Below are 21,571 nucleotides of genomic sequence, written 5' to 3'. Positions count from 1 at the left end.
CACTGTCATGTGACCCTTCATGTGACCCTTTCTGCACATGACAGTGACGTACGACCTAAGGTTGCCAGATTGTACGTTTTGCAGACTATGGGGGGTTTGAGTTCATGTGCAGGATGCGCAACATCGTTGCACGAGAGAAATAGGAATACATGTAGTTCGGCGGTATGAGCTTCATGTGACTTTCACGAACCTCAGTTATGGGTGTGCTTGAGTATTTGACTTGTATTTTTCCCTATACATCGGCACTGTCTATGAACAGCGTCCTCAGATCTGGCCGTCTTTCTCTTTGTTTTCATAATCTTTATTATTCCCTGGGTTCAATTTGATTTGTAAAGCAAATAAAACCATTAACGACATTGAACATCACAAAGTGCATACCTAAAACATACAAAAAATATTATGTGGAGCAAGCAAGAATTAACTAATAAAAAGTAGATTTTCTGAATACAACGGTTCCAACAGTCAATGCCCTTGTTAAAATTTTAAGCACACTGAATACTGAAGCAAGCGATGTTGCGTGCTAGAACCCCTCACTTAACCTACATGTAAAATATATTTCATTTGATTTAATTTAATAATTATGTTTAAAATGAGAATTATCAATTAAATTGCCGAATTCATTGATAGCTCAGTCAACAGTGCACTGGTGGAATCAACCAACAAGTCAAAACAAGCTGTATATAAGGTTTCAAGACTTAAGTAATTGAATTCAATGTGTTAATTAATTAGTTTAATTAATTGAAATCATACATTCTTTATTGAATGCCAGCTCACTACTTTTAAATTACAGAACAGAAGGCATTAAACACTTAATCTAGAAATACCTGAAAAGAGAGAGAGAGAGAAAGAGAGAGAGAGAGATGGATAAGCCAAACCTTGCCAAAGTATCACCCACTTCTAGTATAAGCGCCACAGGATGAAATGAAGCCCAGTAAAAACACACACAACTAGGAACCACCACCAAAATAAAAAGAGAAAAACTCTTCTTCTTCAAGGCTCCGAAACCAAACGCAACACAACAAACTTTTTCTTGTATCTTAAATACTTTACCCAGCATGGCTTGAGGATGTTTGCCCTGATTGAGTGACGCTGAGTTAAGGCGTAGGAAAGAAGGGAAGGCGGGTCAGACTAATTTATGACAAGGACTGGCCTACCTAAAGATTGCATTCAAACTTAAAGTAATGGAAAGTGTTAGGCATGTAGGCATGCAGGGTCTCCGACCCCCAGTATGGTGTTCTGTGTCATCTGGTTTGTCTCTTCTGAGGAGGTGAGACCCATAGATTGTCAGCCTAGATGAGGGTATCAGTGGAATTTAAAATTGCCCCAATCATATTTGCTTTGATGCTTGTGATGGGGAGGCCAGGCCACATTCTTATTCACTGTTTCCCTCTCCAAGGCCAAAATCTAAACACTACATATCCTACAATTATTTATGAAAAAGACACACATAGAACAATAAAACTATGGAACAATAAAAACTATAAAAGCACAACACAGGAAACTGGGAAGAGCTGGCGCTCTTATAAAGGGGCACTGCAATTTTGACAGTAGGTTATAAAGTGATTGTTAGTGATGATGCTATGCATACATACATCAAAATAAGTACAGTAAATACTACTATCTACGAGGGAGGATAATAAAGCAACGTCAAACTATTTTAAAAGGAACTGACTGCTGCAATAGTCTTAGGTACAAAGATGCCTTGAGCTCTAACCATCCTGAGCTGGAGGAATCAGAGAGAAACAGTTCAAACACTGAGATTACAGTATGAGGAGTGAGCTTTATGCAGAAAATGTTTCTGGTACAGGCTAGAGAGTCTTAATTAAGTTGTTCCTGTAATTTTATTAAAAAAGTGTTTACAACTATTCAAAATTTGTTTTTGCATTTTACGTTAAAGTTTGAAAACCAACAGATGATTGGAAGTCAAAATGGATTGATGAATGAGCAAAGTAAGAGAGTAAGTAGAGTATTTTCCTTTTGACTTTTTTGCGTTTTTTGTATACTTTAATGTCAAAAGAACTGTGAACCCTCAGTGGTTATCCAGAACATCTTTCATTAGGAGCATCGCACTAAACCACTTTATGATTATTTAAAACTATAACTAACCATAATGGAATTTCACAGCATTCAGGTTGAATATTGATCTTAGGACAAAACTGCATCTTGTGTCATTTCAGCTGTGCTTTAACGTAAACAAGATTGAATCATTTTATATAAGGCAGACCCAGGCTGAGCCTCCTTCCTCACCTTGCCTTGGCTCCTCTGTGGGATGCAACTTTCTAAAAACGTAATTTTGGTTACACTGAACACCACAAAGCTAATGAAGATCTCCCTTCCTGGAGTGATCTCCTCCTTGCATTTCGGTTTGTATTGTAGAAGAGGCACCAGAAAGCCTCATCTCAGGGAGACTTTTTCAAATATGTGAAATGGAGCTCCTAAGCGAGGTAACAGTATCAGAGGTAATGGGACCTCTAGGTCCTGATCACATTCTTACTGTGGCCAATACTTGCTGTGACATGGGACTCCTTGGGATATGCTTAATTTGTCAGTCTCAGTCAAAACTCCAGTAGCATTTGAGTTTAAGTTAATACGTTAATGTTTATTCTAATAAACATAATGGCATAGTGAGTGCAGCATCCAATTTGATCTTTATTTACACATAATGAGGAACACAATCCAGTTGAATAGAAGTTAATAACATTTAAGCATTAATTCAGAAATAATACACGTACAAACTGTATTAGACAATTGGGGTGCTCTTCACCAAGGAGCAGCTCTGACCCATTTCCTACTCACAGGCATGGCCACAGCTGTGAGTCATTGTAAATACATGGGCTGCAGTCCATTACCTAATTATTGGGCCTAATGAAGGGCCTGCTTATCGGGCCTAGGGGAAGGATGGTTTTGGGTGCTGGTTGGTGGTTTATGTCCAGCTTTCTGTTGAGGAGTTTTTAACCTGTCTCATCTCCTCCCCCCTGGTGCTGTGGTGTTCTTTGTTCATGCACTTAATAAAAGGCTGCAAGGCAATCCTTATTTTTGGATTTGTTTGTTTGTCAGTTCACCACGTGGTGCACAAGCCCTCCCCAGCCCTGCTTCACAATACCTGTGCTTGCACGAACTGCTTTGAAGTTTCATACGCTTGCAGGCATGCCATCTGTACAGAACAATCCTGCAATACAGAAACTAAAGCATGCATGGGGTAAGATTACTCTCATTTTCATCATATGTTTATTAAGAATACTTTTATTTTCGTCATATGTTTATTTATTTATTTATTGTTGAAATGAATGCACTTATTATAAATGTGTGTGCTTTCACGTTTTTTCACATAATAAGCAGGAATAAAATAACCGGACAACAATATGCATAAATTTTAACAAGACACATGACATTATATTCTTATTATATGGATACATACAGCACCAAGAGACCATACGTAGGCGCTCTTGTTAAACTGGTGCTTACAAAGGTTTAATAATATAGTGTTAGCTGCATGATGATGTCCGGTTGACTGTCTTGGGTGTGCACTGGAAGGTAGACAGTGTTGCACTGAGCATATTCCACCACTAGGGGGCCGAGTGCAGAAGAGACATGACGGAAAGGGGGAGCCCTTTAGAAGGCGGTAGGTCGAACAGAACATGTGGAATATTGTTTGCTGTTGACTTCTGGGAAGCATCTTGTCCTCATTATTTCAAATGGAAATTAATTGTGCTCTTTGGTTTTAATACAGGTGTGTAGATTTAAGCTTCTGTGTGTTGTTGCACCTGTAGTTCATGCACAAGAAAGCTAGAGCTGATACTGGGTGCGGAATTTCCATTGGAGTTTGTTGCTGTTGTCTCTTAAAATGAGGACAAAAGACATATCAGTGCCAGTAATCCAGGCCATAATGAAACAGAAAAATTAGAATAAATCAGACATACCCAAAACATTGAGTGTGTCAAATGGTTTGGTACATTGTTATGATGTAAGAACGCAATGGTGAGCTCAGCAATTGCCAACAAACTGGTAGGCCTCAGAAGACCAATATAGTGGATGACAGAAGAATACTTTCAATTGTGAATAAAAACCTGTTTCAACTGAAACAGATCAAGAATATGGATGTATTAAAGATTACCATAAAGAGAGGACTACAGCAGCCTAACCTAGGATTTACGACAAGATGCAAAAAAAGATACTGGTATGCCTGAAGAACCCCTCCCCCTTGGTATATGTGAAACATGGCAGAAGCAGTGTTATGGCTTCTACATGTGTAGCTGCTATTGCAACAGACTTGTTTCTTTATTATGACATTTGTGCAGCAGCATGATGAATTCTGAAGTGTAAACAAATGTCCTATCTGCTCAGGTACAACCAAATGCCTCAAAACTCACTGGATGGCGCTTCACCTTGCAGCATGACAATGAGCCAGGTGAGAATAAAGCAAAACCTGGAATGGAATGTTCTTGCCTGGCCAAGTCGATCACCCTGCCTAAATCCAATTAAACATGCGTTTCACTTGCTGAAGACCAGACTGAAGGCAAAAAGCCCCTGAAATGAAGATGGCTGCAGCATCTGGTGATGTCTATCGCAGATTGCAGACTTCAGGAAATCATGGAATGCAAAGTATTTGCAATAAAGTACTAAATATGACAACGTTATGCAAATTTGTGCAATTATTTATGGTCCCCTAACATGGGGAGGGGAGGGTGGAGAGAACAGTGTAGCATATAAACGATGGAAAAAAAGCCTGTAAAATGTATGGCGCACACTATGCCCTGAATAAAAATTAGCCCCCTCCCAAATAAAAAAATCGGTGACCGACCCCCCCCCCCCCAAACAGAGCAGTCGGGAACTGGGGCTGTCAACACACTTGAGAACCACTGCTTTAAATAGAAATGGACTGCACTCGTTAATGTGAGCTGATGTACGTATAGCTTTAAATGTCATCATCATTTTTAACACAGTTTAACTGTTGAAGGCAATGTGCCAAAACATTCGCCTCTCTGCCTCATCTCACCTAAAAACCTTGAGTGTGCACATGCTTCAGGAGTTTTTCCCCATACAGTTGAGGCATGAAAATGAGTGCCCTCGTTCTGGTGCAGGGTACTTTGATAGCGACAGGTTTGTAATGTTTACAGGAAACACTTTTTTTGTTGCTGTGATACACTGAGGTGGGCTGAATCAGCTACGCTTAAGCTGAAGTTCTCTTAACAAATTACCTAGTGAAATAGCAGCCCTTTTTTTTTGTCTATTATCATCAACTTTTACTTTTCATTGTCATTAGCCTACCGAAGGTAAGTCCACTAGTGCAGGGGTGTCCAGTCTTATCCAGAAAGGGCCAGCATGGGTGCAAGTTTTTGTTCTAACCCAGCACTAAGACACCTGATTCTACTTGTTGGGGGTGCCATTTGGAATCATAGAGGTTCTTAGCTAATTAAAAAAGGACAGTAGCTTCAATGGCTACAACAACTCAAACATGTTTACATGATGGAACACATGACTGCCCAGCTACAACTAAAACTGCCTATTTTTAAAAAGAGATGGACATCAGTTATTAACTACCTTAGTGAGGTATAATTTTTATGGGTATATAGGTAGATGTGTGTGTGCAGTCTATCCCTGTACGGTGTTATTTCATCTATATGTGCACGCATGGCAAGTGAAGCCCAATCTCAAGGTGACTTTGTTTTGCAACGTTAATTGCCTGTTAATGTGTGTTAATGGCGATAAAGTTTTTTTTTTAAAAAGGACAGTAGCATGAGCTGAAATTGGATGAAGCCAATTTTGTATTATAAAGACGGATTTTCATGGACTAAAAGTATAAACTTCTGCACCCTAGTTTCTAATATGTAGCACGTTCATCTGGTTCATCCCTCATTCAACCTGCAACTCAAAGTGGAACTCAAAGTGACACTGACAAACTGTTCTGTCAAAGTTTAATTTTCTTCAGTTTTTGAAAAGCAAGTACAGCGCCTGGGGTGCTCAGGTCACTGCTTTGAGACACAAATAACAATGAAAATGTGAAGGACATATAAAGCCAGCATTATGTAACAGTGGACACACCCCCTCAAGCATCCTGGGGAACTTTTGGAAAAGTTAAGGACCTCCTCCCAAGGTGTTCAGTCTTATCAAAGAAGGGCTGGTGTGGGTGGCTTTTGCTGTAGAAATGTAACTCTTGATGGAACTAACAAACTAAACGTGTTCTTCAATCATAGTTACTAGAATCAGGTGTTTAGCGCCAAGCTTTAAAAAAAGAAAAACAACAAAAGCCTACACCACATTACCCTGAGACATGCATGATCGACTAAGTAAAATTTCTTCCCTGCATCTTGCATCTTCCAGAGCCCAGAACCAAGCACTTTAAAAATATATGGTTCCCAATCATTTTGTCTTTTTGAGGCTTTAGTATAAAAAAAGTGCAAAAACAAAGTCTGAGACCCAATAATAATACATCTAGAGTAACAATATATAGTGTCACACACATCTCTGACATCATAGAGCTCTGGCAATAGCAAACACTGAACAGAAGAGCATGGGTGATATTTTTCTCTGTGGCACCTTTAATTGGAATTTGCCTAGAGTGAATAGTGTTTTATTCTTTCTTTTCCTGTTTCTTTTCTCCTTCTGTTTAGTCAGACAGTCAAGTCTCAGTTTGACAGCAGCTGAAAATGCTTCCTGATACGGATTTTCCTGCTGAAATGTGTTCTTTGGACAGGGTTTGATGTGCAACGTGACTGCGCGCATTAGCTTCTCTCTCTCTCCCTCCCTCCCTCACTCTCTTTCTATTTCATTTACACACACACACACACACTCACACATGCAGACACATGCACTCACACTTGTGTCATTTTCCTCGTAACCAGGTACAATTCCAGTCTGGCCTGTCCCCACTCCGCCCCCCCCCCCCCCGCCCCCTCAGGAATTCTGGTGGAACTTCCTGGTAGCTCAGTGAGCGACGGTCACCGCCTCCAACAAACTTCACTTCCCCGTACACGGACTACCTTCATTTCGCTCTGAGAATCATCTGGAACACCGGGAGCACCTGCCAGCCAAGCGCTACACTACTTACAGCAGTCCACAGAACTTACTTCTTTTTTCTCCCATTAATCATTTTCCACCTGTGTCATTAATCCTTGGGCTTGGCACTTTAGTAAGTACCAGTTATTATCTTTTCAATGCCGTATACAGGTGTACAGACTTGCCTTGTAAAGAGACATGTAACACTTATTGTCATGCTTTTGTATTGTGTCAGCCAAAATGCAGAATGATTTTGTAATGTTGTAGCACTGTTGTGGAATGCCATACTGGCAATCCAACAGATTATGCTCCCCCTGTTTATTCATTAGTTTTATGCATGTGCTTGTCAGGTATTGGGTGCATGTGTGTGTGTGTGCACGCACGTACTCATATGTGTACGCACGAACGTGTGGGTGTGTGTGGGAGGGGGGGCTTGTTATGTTGTCATTGGTGTAAACCAGGATTACACCCTCACCCTGTGAATCTTTTGCATTGGGTCTGATTTGACTTAATTTTCCACAAAATCTTATCTCCTGTTCCTTGGGGGTTCACGGCTCCCCTCTCGTTTCTCCTCTGCTCCTTCGTCACACCCCCAACCTTCCCATTCACTCCACACCTCCGCTGCCTCCCGTTGCTCCCCTTCTCCACTTCTCCCCGTCTCCTCAGAGCCATGCTGTATACAGAGCTGATCCGTCTGTGGGACGAGGCGGCACAGGCAGTGGACTCGCGGGACTGGCAGGGTGCCCTGTCCAAACTGAGCCAGATCACAGAGCCCACGTCCCGCACGCTGTTTCTGAGCGCCTCCGTCTACCTGGCCCTGGGCCAACTGGAACCCGCGATCCGCGTACGTGAAGCAGGGATTGGGCTTAGGGACTTGGGGTAGGGTGTGGCTTGGGTGTGACTGACGTATGCTTTGTTTTCTTTTTCCGTTTGTCTTTCTATTGTCTAATCCTTGTCCGAAGTGATTGGTTGATTTTGTGTGTGTGTGTGTGTGTGTGTACTTGTCTGTGTCTCTGTACGTGTGTGTCTGTGTATGCATGTGTATGTGTGTGTGCATGCACTTGCCTGTGTCTCTAGGTGCACATGAATGTGTGTGTGTGTGTGTGTCTATGCACTTGCCTGTGTCTCTGTGCACTTTCATGCATGTTCATGTGTCTGTGTCTCTGTATGTGTGTATGTCTGTCTGTGTGTCCGTCCTCTGACTAGCTGTACTGCCCATCCCTCTGTGTCCAGTTTGTCTGTTGAGTCCCATTGTTGGCATTGTCCTCCCTCAGGCTCTGGACCAGGTCATCGCCAAGGATGAGCGCCTGGCCGTGGGGTTCTTCCAGAGATCTGCTGCACACATGATGGCAAGCAGGTGAGACACAGACATTTAGCATCCTGGTATGGCAAGGCCATCTCCTTCCTGTGATTTCATCAGCTGTGCTACCCAAGACGGAGGGCATTTTGAGAAATATAATGTGCAAATACATAGTATCATCACCTTTATCATCAGGGTCATATGCAGAGGTAGCAGTGATTTGGATCCAGCTTTGCTTTGGTGATCAATGGAAGATTTATTTGTTACTTACAGATGTAAGTACAGTATCTGTGTGGTGCATTGTGGGCCCTTGCCATTTACTGTCCCTCTTCTTTCTGTCTAGGCTGGAGGAGGCTATGAGTGACTGTATCTGGGCTCAGAAGCATATGAGAGGCAACTCTGTCATTGACTACAGGCAGCTGGGCCTGCGCTTCAAGCTTCACAGCTGGCAGGTTAGTCTCTGACCCAGACAGTCACAGACTAACCAAATGGCAAGTTTTTAAAATGGGAAGTTCTGTGTCTTTACAATTGAATCTGAAACCGTCAATTGTTTAACATCCATCCATCCATCCATCCATATATTTTTCCAAACTGCTTACCCGTGGTCAGGGGGTGAGGGGGCTAGAGACTATCCCAGCATACATTGAGTGAAAGGCAGGAACACACCATGGACTGGTCACCAATCCAGTATCCACGCTCCACTCACTCACACATTCGTACCCATTGGGCAATTTAGACTTTCCATTTAATCTAAGCATGTCTTTGGACTGTGGGAGAAAACCAGAGTATCCAGAAGAAACTAACCGGGACACGGGGAGAACTTGCAAACTCCACACAGAAGGGATTTGAACTCAGTACCTTCTTGCTAACGTGACAGTGCTACTCACTGCACCACTTAGACAAGAACAATATTGTTGGGTAATGGGAAATTCCTTGTCTGGAATATTAACAAACTGCAAAATAGCTACAAAATAGAACCTTGGGTAAGTGCATACTAACAAATGGAGAAGCTGACCGTGTGGTTGCTATTGTGATTCTGCTGCAATATCAAAGTCTGCAATCTGTCTCAAGGTGATCTTGTGGTTGGATGGAACGGACATGAGGCATGGCTGAACCAGGTAGCAGCACTGAATCCAGATGTGGGCACTAAATTTGTGGTTTTAATTTAGTTAAAGCAGAACATTTTCCGGAGTTTGAGACTGCTATAGAGTCTATAGAGTCAAATTTTAGTGCACAGTAGTTTGGTGTTACAACGTTATTACACAGTGAATGATCTTCAGGTTTATCTATACGATGGTAAAGCCTAGTTTATGTTGCTTATTTTGTTTTGTAGGTTAGAGCTCTAACCAACTCTGACCTTGCTAGCAATGAGGAATGGTTTACATATGACTTGACTTACGAATATGAATGTAAATGAGTACAGAATACACATCCACCCTGTCCTTGTCTGCTGAACAGGCCACGATAATCTAATAGTGTTTATTACAATTCAGTATAATTGGGTTAAAGACGTCAACTGTCAATGAATTGCCACTTCTGGGGAATATAACTACAATTTGAATCCAGTTTCCTGGTATTTCAAGTAAATATAGCTATATGCACACAGCGTCATATAAATTTATAAGCTAGTTTTTTTAGTTTTCCTTAAAAACAGCAACCATGCTATCTGCAATAATTATGTCATTTCATGTCAGACCATTTTGATGGAGTATTTTAGTGCCACTGTAATTGGATTCCTCAAAATCAGAATTCATCAGAAGGGATGAATCTGTGCACAATGTTCTCATTGAGAAGGGCTGGAAAGCCAGCTGCCTCTGTTACACAACATCCCTGTTTCTGTTGCAAAGCAGATAAGACATAGCAAACATTCCTTGGGCTCTTTTCAATCTCTCCTGCATTGTCGAAGCATAGACAGGTGAATTTACTGACAGGTTGTGTGTGCGCGCCTTTGTTTCTGTGTGTGTGAAAATATAGCGGAAGACAAAAACAGAAAAAGGTTGGGTGTGTGTGCTGTATGTATGTGTTTGTAGTGCTTACATATATAGCACAGTTTACAAACACATACTAAACACACCCATCCTTTTTTTTTGGTCATATATATATATATGTGTGTGTGTGTGTGTGTGTGTAAGGTGACTGAATGCAAAACAGTGTGACTAGGTGTGTGTTTATTGTATACAGTATGTGTGCATGTTGAGTGTGTATACTGCATGTATGTGTTTGTGTTTTTAGTCTTTTTATAGATATGTTTTGTAGACGTGTTCATGTGCATGTTCATGCAGGAGGATGTGCATAGTGGGATTGGGCTAAATTGAGTTGAGAATTACCAGTAATTTGTAATTCAATTCTTTAATTCAAATGTGAATTGGCAATCACAACAGGATGCACAGTTTGAATTTCAATTAAATTAAATGCAATTTATTAAATGCCATTTATTTAGAGTAAATGTTATTCCCTATAATTCTAATTCTAATTCAGATTCTGCATTGTGCAGGTTTTCAAAATTAAAATTGAATTGGAATCAATTCTAAAGTTCTAAACTGGCCCCAACCCTGGAATATAGGTATAAATAGGTGCGGATTCTTAGGTGTGCAAGACTGTGTGAATGGTGTATGAATAATGTGTGCGTCTGCATGTTTATGTGTGCCCTTACACTAAAGGGCAGGGAATAATATTTTGCAACAGAGGATGTGTTTTGCCTACAAACCTAGGTCTTGCAAAGGCTTGTTTCCTGATGACTCACAGAAGGGGAAATCAGCAGTTTCATCCTTATTGCTATTGTGTGTGGTAACTGAGCAATTACTGGCCTGGGACCCAGTTGTTCATCTAGCTTCAATAAGTCATAAATCATCTGTCCTGCATGATTAACCATTTTTAATACACCAGTCAATAATATACAGTAGACTTATTGGCAGCGTTTGTCTCCCTTTGGCGTATAGGTGATATATAATGCAGCAGCTGTCCACTGCAGAATGGGCCTATGGGAGAAAGCCTGGGACATGCTGGCCACCCTCTCCCAGGAGAAAGGAGGAGGACGTGCAGAGAAGTTAGAGGCGGCTATGGAGAGTGTTGCTGTAAGCACCAGGGAGGAAGTGCTGTACAAACTCAGCATCCAGATTTTACTCTAAGCTCCTTCCCGCTCTCCTTTCTCTGTCTAGGTTGTTTTTTTTAATGAACTCATTTTGTTCATCTCTGTCCTCCCTCACCCCCATTCAATTTATTTATCTCGCCACCAATTCCTTTCTTCTTTCTCCCTTCTCACTTGGACTCTTGCTCCCACCATCCCAATGTTTATATTTCTCTCTCTTTCCTCTCTCTCTCTCTCTTTTCTCTTCCCATTCCATCTTTTCCTCAGAGGGAAGAGTTGTTGACCCCTCTCCTAGTACCTGAGGGAGAGGTGTTTCGGCCCAGGAAACAGGATGTAGAACAACTGCAGGAGAGGGACTTCTTGGGCAAAGCCAAGGTAACTCTGACTGACACTTTTACAGAATGGCACCAATGTTAGTTATTACTGCAGTCTTCGTTCACGTATACTTGAGACAGGCATGTATAAGAGTAACCAGTCTTAGGGTCAGCATTCAGTCCCCGGATACCTGTACAGACCAATATCTGTGTGCATCTTAATGTGCTGCAGTCAAAGCTTTTATTCACCTGTACCTTTACACACTTGCACAAATGCACTTCCTGGGCAAGGAGAGCTGAAGGGCTAACATCTTAATTTATAACACCTGAACATACTAGTACAAATTTGTGTGTGTGCGTGCATGCGTGTGTGTGTGTGTTCGTTGCGATGCAAATGTTTTGGTGAACAGAACAGAAAGAGTAAGAACTCTCACGTTTTCTCTCTGGGTGCCCTCCCAGGTCATTTCCTCCATGATCCCCAATGATGACTTTGGAGGCTTTGAACCACTCAGGTTGCAGGTGAGCTCTGAGACCTCATCCTGTCTCTCACTCTGACTCTGTTTGTCTGTGACTCAGTACAAACATTTAATGTTGCCGAAGCATGTTCATGTAACAGTAAAGCATTGTCACGCAAGCAGAAAAGGGTCAGTCTCTCTCTCTCTCTCTCTCTCTCTCTCTCTCTCTCCCTCTCTCTCTCTCTCTCTCTCTGTCTCACTCACACACACAGGCACACACACACTTCTCCTCTCTATGACTCTCTGAATCTGTCTATGTCTCTGAAAATCTCTAAATCTCTCAGCCTATGTCTCTGTCTCCCCACAGAAACCAGGGTACTACGAGCCCAAGGGGGAGGGTGAACAGTAAGTGTTGTTCTCAGAGTGAGTTCTGACTGCCTTTATCCATTGGAATGTGTGGGTTCAGCACAGATTCCATTACCTGCATTTTCTACTGACTGTACATTTGGGATTTATTCTTCATTTTAGACTTTATACTTCATGCTTTCATTTCCTCATGGTTGTGTTCAAGTGTGGCACAGAATGTACTTTGGGAAAATGATTCCCCCACTTTGCATGTAAATTGGGAGCTGATATAGGTTTCACATTCAAAAGAAAAACTTCTCTCACTTTTAAATCAAATTTTTTTGTATAACACTTTTTTACAGGAAACTGTCACAAGGACACTTTACAGATTTGCACAAATGAGCAAACACAGACCAAGAACTGGGCAAAAACTGAACAAAAACCAGGCCTGAACCCCCAAATAGCAAGCACATGAGATTTAAAAAAACTCCCAGTGGAGGGAAAAACCTTTCGGAGGCAAGAAAAATCTCCCTGACGAGACAAACTCTTGGGAGGAACCCAGCTATCGAGAGGGAGCGCAGCATAGTGGAGTTTAGATGCACAGGGTGTTACCTCTGGAGCTCCAGGCTATGTCTCCAAGCTTCCTTCCTCCCTCTGTGCCATAGCCCAGAACAATGAGCTGGGCTAGGCTGATAAGTGAACATCATTATTATCAGGGCCGGCCCTGGGGTTTCGGTGGCCCTAAACAAGTCAGTTGAGCGGGGGGGGGGGGGGGGGGGGGGGGGGGTTTACTTGATAAAATCCTTCCTACATTACATTGTCATGAACTGTTCTGTTGCCGTTCCATTTTCAACTTATACCGCTAGTTCCGCAATAAGGGGTGAATGACGTAAATATGAAAATAATGTTATTTTCCTTAGATGCACATTGGATCGTGTGGCCCCCCCTTGTCGTCGTGTGGCCCCCCCTCTAGCGGTTGTGGCCCTAAACAACCGCATAGACCGTTTATGCCACGGGCCGGCCCTGATTATTATATTCCTTGTTGGAATGTTTTTACTAAATCAAATTAGACTGCGTTGTTAAAGGCATCACATCAGACATAGCCATTGTGATTTAAAATCATTTTAAGCTTTTTCTTCAAGGAAAATATGAAAAACATTTTATTTTGCTTAAGTCACATTTTAAGTCTTTTATTTTATTTTATTTTGTTTTATTGGAGGTTTGCTTTTTAATTCCTTGTCCTCTTCCCTCCTAAACCTCACCTCGTGTGGTCATGAAATTAAGGCTTAAAATACAGAGCCATTTATCAGGAGCTGTATTCATAAAGGACGTGAATTTTATTGGTGCTTTAAAATGATTCACAAGAGATTTCTCTTTTTTTTTCTCAAAACCAGCTCTTAAAAGTGCTCATGAGTCTGCACTTTTTAAATGCAAAGGTTTTATGTTGAATTTTTAATGGACCTGTTTGATATCCAAGGATAGAGTGTCTTCAAAAAACTGATTTAAATTTCAAGCCACATTCTCTCATCACCTTCCATTAAAGGAGGTACCTCTCGAGCTAAGAAATCTATGATGCTCTTTAAATTTATTATGGGATCAGAAGACAGGACACAAGAAGTTCATAAATTGGTTCAAAATTACGCAACGGTTTCTCTTGATTTATGAAATTAAACCATTGAATATATTTAGCCACTGTGGTAATTTAGGTTAAGTATCTTGTTCAAAGAGTACAATGACAGGGCCCTGCCTTGGAACCAGTGATTACCTGCGACTTTATGGTTACAAAGCTCTTGAACGGTACCGCCAGTTACCCAGTGAATTCCCATTTAAGGATGCGTGCTGGCCCCTCAGAACCTTGCTATGTTTGTGCTGCTCGTGACTGTATGGGAAGGGACAGCTTGCTGTTTTTGTGGCGGTTCCACAGGGAGTCGCGGTACATGCGTCTTCGCGGCTCCTACATGGCCCGAGGTCCTGGCGAGCTGACTGTACCTGCAGGGGCCGTTGTGTTCATGTTCAGCGATGGCGGTATGGAGGGTCTCGCCACGATCATCTATGATGGAAAGGTAGGGGACTTTAAGACAGGGGAGGCTCAACCCTGATAGGGTTTGGTGTCTGGATTTAAATGTATATATTTGTTTTATTATTATTATTATTATTATTATTATTATTATTATTATTAGTAGCAGTAGTAGTAGTAGTAGTATTACTATTATTTTTAAAAATTATTTATTTTGTGTGTGCATTGCTTTGGCTTTTTGCTGAGTCTCAGTTTTGTGTTTAAATGAAAGAATGTTTAAAATGTGCTCCTGTTATTCCCTCTCTCTCCAGAGAGGCCTGGTCCCTATGTCCATCCTGGAACCTGTGGATGTCACCAAATTCCAAAGGAAAAAGGAATTCAGGGTAAGCGAGCCCTCATCTATCAGCACCCACATACTCCACAATTTCTAATCACCAATGGTCCACCTCCAATTTCCTCTGTGTCAAATCATAATATAGGGGAGTCCTTGCACTAGGACTGTTGTCTCTCACCAATGACAGCTAGTAGCTTGTAGCTACCTGGCTCGTCATTGGGAAGAGCTAATACAGTGGTATCTCAGGAAACCCGGATCAACTAATGTCCATCCTACACAAACATTTGTGTTAGAGCTTGGATGAACTTTGACCTGCTACACATTCAATAATACCACCCTTGTAAAATTTGACAGTTTGAGCAGGAAAAATTGTTGCAGTCAACCTGTTGTCTTAGCAATTAGCTGACATACCAGTCGTATCTTGCTCTTCAAGTTGAAAGTTACGGTGGTGCTCTGGTACAGACTTGTTGACGTATTTTTGTTGCCTGTAGAGTATTCCCAATGGGATTCCACTGCCGCCAGGCCTAAAGCCTCCCACTCGCCCAGAGACACGACCCAGTCCGCCTGCACCACAGCTGGGTATGTTCATCTGAATGCCTGGCAGTAAGACTGGCAAGGGGGGATAGTGAAATAAACACTAAGTTCTACAGATGGTCATTTTCTCATTACTTCATAATTGTAGCTATAAGCAGTGGCTGAATTAATATGCACTAAATATTTAAAGTGCCAGAAAAATCATTTTTGCAGAACGTATGCAATTATTTCCTTCTTGTTTAATATTTAATGTTTAATCTTTAATGTACAAAAGCATTTTTTTTTACTTCTTACTAGCTAAATGAGGTCATGAATATGAATGTGAGGGCACGGGAAAGGACTGGTGTCAGTGTGACAAGTATTGCTCATTAAGGAGGGCCATTTACATGTCATGAGAGAGATATGTACTAGCCTATGAAACACACACCTATTCAGTCTCTTTCGACTTTAATCAGTTTGTCATCTTCAAAATGTGTCATTCGTGGGATGACTACAACAGCGATGATGTTGATGATAATGATGATGATGATTTGTCCACAGCAACTGGTAACCGTGGGTCTCCACCTACCCCACCGCCCCAGTATGCTTCTGTTGTTGACAGTCCCACTAAACGGGTGAGTAATAAATAATAAGAAAATCAGCTGACACAAGATGAGAAAAGAAGAAGAAGAACAGAAATAGAAATAGAATGACAGAGCTAGATAATGAGTCTGGAATAGTTTATCCCATTTTACTATAGGGTTGCCAATTGCTTACCTCCATCTCAGAAGAAGCTCACCTGGATGAATATGTAAGTTTAATCTATTTATAAAGTATACTGAACATATGCATGCTAGACTTGGGTGAAATACATAGCTGAAATACTTCTTCAGATCTGTTAGAATTCTTGATGAAATATTTTACAAACCAAAATATACGTGGGTCTAGAGTTTGCCAAATGGCGCTAAAACTTTGTTTTGAACTGGGTGATACAGTCAACTGAAATGAATATGGATCTTATTAGATACCAATAGGAGATTCAGCATCAGAACAAAGGATATTCATGTTGAGAAGGACATCATACTTTTGGTGAATTATGGGGGTGGAACACCAGCAAGTTCCAAGTACTGAAGTACATAGACATATTTTGCCAAACACTTGGTTCCTCCTGCCAGAAAGCTCAACCTTTTCTGAAAATGAATCTTTCGGCAATATAATGGTCCCAAGTATAATGCCAAATGACTCTTTTGTAATGGCCATCCAAGCCTCCAGAATTGAACCCATTCACAATTTGAAGTTTGAATTGAAGATAAAAGATTTTTTTAAATTTATATTTTGCAAAGATTTTAAGATGATTGCATGGGTTCACCTGGGACCTCTTTTCCAGTAGTATCTATTATGAATGTTTTAGAAAGAATAAAGATACAGAGGAGTGGTGGCTAATTTTGAATATTTCAAAACATTGAAGATATTTACATTAACAATACATCATGGGTATTTACGCATAAAGTGTTCATGAAATTTTACGGCTGTGCTTTCTTTACCTGATCTCTTTCAGAGGCCCAGCTCATCACAAACAGAGGAGGGAGGGTCTGTAGTGGTGAAGGTGCACTACAAATACACTTTGGCTCTGAATGTCCCAGTGGGGATGCCGTACAGTGAACTGCAAGAGAAAATTGCTCGCAAAGTGGGGCAGCCGGCCACAAACCTGCGCCTCAGGTACACTTGTGGACCCACGCACAGCTCTCCCTAAAAGCTGTTCTGTTGCCTGCTTCCTCACCAACCTACCAGACACACACTGGGTGTGAATAGTTATCGAGGCTGAACCTCTTCCTGCCACTCCTTTCTATCTCCATATAGTCTCGTCACTCCATCAGTCCCAATTTGTTATTCTTCTTCACTTGCTTGCCCCCCTCCTTCATTTCTTCTTGTATTTTCCTCTACTCCTACCCCTCCCCCACTCTCTTTCCTTTCCTCACATACTCTCTTTCTCCCTTAAGTCCCTTGTCTCTCCCACCCTCATGGTCTGTCTGTATATCTCTCTCTCGCTCGTTCTCTCTCTCTTATTATTTAATGGTGATTTTTCTTTTAATGATAAAATATAATGTGTAGATGTAGCGATATGTATGAATGTATGGATGATGGTTTTTATATTTTCATGCTGTGTCAGAAAAGTACTGTACTTATTTTTCTCATTTACTGTGCAAATGTGACTGACCCATCACTCATCAGTTAATCGACTGGAGATGTAGCCAAGGGAGGGGCGGGGTTGGGTTTGAACAGATAAAGTAACTAGCAGGAGTGTATTTGTGATTTACACAGTTAATGTTTTTCATGATATAAAAAATATGAGGTCTTTGCTTTCTTGCTATTATTTTTGATTGAATGTCATCAATGTGAAATGTTGTTTAGGAGAGCTCTTTTCAAAAACGGACAAAAAATCTCTCTCTCTCCCCTCCCACTGTTCCTGTTGCCATGTCTCTGTCCTGTAGACAGAAACAGCATGGCTCCCTGGTCTTGAAGCCCCTGGATGGGGATGCTGGGCTCGGTGCAGTGTTGCAGGAAGCGGCTGGGTCTGGCCGGGCCGTGCTGTGGTGTCAGGTATCATCCGACCTATCAGACTGACTGTGTATACTGTATACGTCTGTGAGTTCTATGCAGGGGCGGGGGTGGCAGATAGGCCTGCTGCAGGTTTTAAGCCATGATCATCACCAGTTTCCCCACATAAGAGTTTTGATTTAAAAAAAAAAAAAAAAAAAAGTACCATATTTCTGACTTTACAAACACAGTTTTTGGTGAATTCAGGAAATCATACAAATAATGGGATTCAAAATAAAGTGGAAAGGGGAAAAATATACTTGTGAACTGAAACTGAATTTCAGCCCTTCTCTGTACTGTAAAATAAAAAATTGTTCATAAGCACGAAAAAAACCAGGTTAGTTTAAGATAGGATTATTCAACTAATGGCAAACTATAATGCGCAACCTATAATGCAAAAAAAAAAAAAATAGGCTAAAATGGCAATGCACTGATTGCTGTAATCTGTCTTTATCTGTGTGGATGCCTTAATTTTTCTCTCTTCCTCCTTCCATCTCTTTCTGTCTTTTGCTCTGTCAGCCTGAAAACCCCCTCCAAGGAAGGACTATTCTCTACCAGATGGTGGCGCAGTACAATTATTCTGCACAAGGACCAGAGGACTTGGAGTTTAGCGAAGGAGACACCATAGATATCTTGTCAGAAGGTAGAGTATATTTGTGTAGCCAATCTTTCTGGGACAGGTGGAAGCAGTGTAGCTGCACACCATCTATCAGTATGTCTGCACCATTGCTCGTTTAGCTTGGAGACCTGTTTACTGCAGCAAAGCAAGTTCAATCAATGCTTGGTGAATAAACTGAAAGATCTTTCAGAAAAACTGGTAGAGCAGCAATTTTGGCAATATCTCAGCACCAGTAAACTACTTGCGTGCATAGAGTCAACTCCCTGTTTTTGCATACTCTGTTTTATCACATTGTCTGCACCCGTCAGTGCTGTTTTACTCACACCAACTTAATTTCCAACTGGTAACTACATACTGCGGTTAAGTGCACACTCAGAAATGAGCATAGCCTAACACATTTTCAGGTGTTCACAGGGAAGAGGAAGAACAAGAAAGATTTAATTGCCCTTCTCCACTTATCCAGTTGGATCCAGTCTGGTTCATTGTACCATTTTTCCCACTTGTAGAGCTGAAACCAAGCTACTGTAGGTCCTTACTCCCTCCCACTGTAGAGCTGGAATCAGTCAGGCTGATCATAACTCTAATGTAAAGAGTTACGCTGGTATATCCAGTTTAATTAGTTCTAGCTCTACAGCATTATTTGTGGTTTTGTGGTTCTGTTACTGCAGTAGAAAGGTGGTATAATTTGTGCCTTAGTTGTCTGAAATTAGAAAGCAGCGTTATTACGTTTTGGGTTCTAGCTCTACAGTAGGAAAAGCAGTGTTTTTAATCATTTTATTATACCGCTGCTCTGTAAAAGTAGCACTATTACATGGTTTTGTGGTTCGCTCACTATTATAAACAATGCATTATTTGCATCGTGTTTCCTGGTTCCTAGGTGCACAGTAGGAAAAGGGTAGCAAGAAACAGACCAGGATCACGTGCCTCTTGTGTGATCTCAAATTGACATGATTAATTACTTTTTTGTGCCCTGCGCTTCACTGATGAACCACCGTTTTCCTCTGGGGTATACCAAAGAATGACGCCGACAACACCACCGCTCATCTTTTATTCATGGGCTCAGAGCTTTGTGGAGTTATCATTTCTTCACAGTTTGTAATTATGTAAAATAATGTTCAGTTCTATGCCCGGCTTAGATCTGGAGAACATGAAAGATGGAATGAGAGAGGAATTAAGCAGATGGAATTAGAGAAATAAACCTCAGAAGGGCAGGAGAAGCCTATGCCAGGAGGAAAGGGAAAGTGGAAGAATGAAAGGAAAGAGTGGGCTGAAACGTGTAGGACGGAGCCAGCTCGTGAGAGAGTGAGAGCTTGGGGACGGTGCTCAGTTGGTATTTGGTAACGTGGAATGATGAGCCATGAGCTCGTTTTGTATTGCAGAAAATGTGGAGCTGTGTGGCCCACAGAGAATAACCGGATTTCTGCAGCTGTAGGGGGCTTTAGTCAAAACCCCGGACAGGACTCCATCACCCACAATCCATCTCTTTTGTTGTTGACTTCCAAGCACAAAGCCATCAATTTTTCTTTTTATTTTTTTTTCCGAAACTGGAGTACCTATTGCAATTGTAGGTCTGCCCCATCACTAAAACATCCTCCACAATTCCAGGATCTCTCTGTCTTATGCTCTCTCTCAGTATTAAGTGGTTGCAATGAAAACCTGTATACCCTACAGCTTTCCAAGGGCAACAGTGAATAAAACTTATTTTGACCAATGAAATTGTGTGTGCTGCGACATAAACACTGAATAAAATAAACTATCTCTCTTCTTCTCTCTCTCTCCCTCTCCCTTTCCCTCCCCCTCTCTCTCTCTCTCTTTCTCTCTCTCATATTCAGTCAATGAGGAATGGCTAGAGGGCCATACTGCTGGGAATATTGGGATCTTCCCCAGATGTTTTGCTAGCCAGGAGGACACGGACCATGACACTGAGGGCGCCAAGATGCTCGCAACCAACCAATAGGAAACACCTATGATGGACACAAAATGCATGTGACCATCCTTATCATGTGACACCCCTTGAACTCTGTCCCCTTATAAAAACTTCCCATATTCATCAGTTGCAGTACTGACAAAGCTGTTGTGATCAACTCCTTCAGAAAATTGTTCACTAACCCATGGCTATAGGGTATGGCAAGGGTATTGTTTACACTGGAGAGCCTGTTCTATTTGACATTTTACTTCAGGGAGATGGACAAGCCAAGTTCTAGATTTTCTCATTTTCCTTTGCTGTGTCCCATTCAACAATTGTTTCTTTTTATGTTCAGTTGCAATAGTGCCTCTATGAACTGTGCATTCTACTGTGACCACTTCTTGAAAATAAACGTGTAAGTACAATCATAATGGTATAGCCAAGTAGCACACATAACAGATTCTTTTTTAAGTGATTATTTGCCTGTCTGTTTGGAGCCTTACTTGTTGATTCTGTCATACCTAGCACCATAATACAATAAAGAGAATCTAAATGTCAACTTTCATGTTGCCAATGGATGCTGAAGTATTCGGGTGCAGATAAGGTTGCACCCATTGAGTTTTGTGTGTGTGTGTGAGGGAGGGGGGGATGGTTTCAGAGTTCTGCTTTTGGGGGGCTTAAGGGTAAAGTACTGTTCTGAACTAGCTGTAAGCTTGGGATGCATGCTACGGTATGGGAGAGAATGGGATTATGGAACACCTCAGAAATGTGCTGTGGTGTGGTGTGATGCTGCTGGAAACATTGGTTTATCTTCCACAATATGAGGTTGGCAGAAGCATACTAATTGAGTCTGGGGTATAATTTGAGTGTTCTCTCCAGAGGTTTGCCACTTCATCTAGCTTCTGGGTGAACAGCATATTAGGAACAAGTTCATTTTACTTTAACTCACTGACGTTCTGTTCAAATTCTTGACCGACTTCCATGCTGATTGGTCTAACGTGCAGTACATGCACACACACACATGCATATAGATAGAAACATTTTTATCACACCCACGCTTGAGTACAGTGCACATACTAACATAAG

The 21,571-nt window shown here is 41.4% G+C and overlaps 1 protein-coding gene across 1 annotated transcript; it reads left to right on the top strand.

Moving 5' to 3' along the window:
• Positions 1–6,973: 6,973 nt before the first annotated feature.
• noxa1 (NADPH oxidase activator 1) lies at positions 6,974–20,755 on the top strand. Its single transcript, XM_035435859.1, has 16 exons — positions 6,974–7,129; positions 7,663–7,840; positions 8,271–8,353; positions 8,640–8,748; positions 11,236–11,370; positions 11,652–11,759; positions 12,158–12,217; positions 12,521–12,558; positions 14,423–14,561; positions 14,827–14,898; positions 15,341–15,428; positions 15,924–15,997; positions 16,921–17,081; positions 17,855–17,963; positions 18,480–18,603; positions 20,412–20,755. Exons 2-16 carry the CDS (start codon positions 7,667–7,669, stop codon positions 20,534–20,536), a joined length of 1,599 nt encoding a protein of 532 aa, XP_035291750.1. The 5' UTR covers positions 6,974–7,129; positions 7,663–7,666; the 3' UTR covers positions 20,537–20,755.
• The last annotated feature ends 816 nt before the right edge of the window (positions 20,756–21,571 follow it).

The sequence above is a fragment of the Anguilla anguilla genome, chromosome 10, assembly GCF_013347855.1.
Source record: "Anguilla anguilla isolate fAngAng1 chromosome 10, fAngAng1.pri, whole genome shotgun sequence".
In the NCBI taxonomy this organism is placed as follows: Eukaryota; Metazoa; Chordata; class Actinopteri; order Anguilliformes; family Anguillidae; genus Anguilla; species Anguilla anguilla.
Note: the sequence above shows the minus strand (reverse complement) of the source record. Positions and strands in the feature narration are given on the sequence as shown.

What these genes read in the sequence shown, in the direction of transcription:
- noxa1 (XM_035435859.1), top strand. Translation starts at nt 7,667, where the DNA reads ATGCTGTATACAGAGCTGATCCGTCTGTGGGACGAGGCGGCACAGGCA. An exon ending in TTGACAGTCCCACTAAACGG is followed by an intron (nt 15,998 to 16,920) that starts GTGAGTAATAAA and finishes GATCTCTTTCAG; the next exon opens with AGGCCCAGCTCATCACAAAC. An exon ending in GGGCCGTGCTGTGGTGTCAG is followed by an intron (nt 17,964 to 18,479) that starts GTATCATCCGAC and finishes TTGCTCTGTCAG; the next exon opens with CCTGAAAACCCCCTCCAAGG.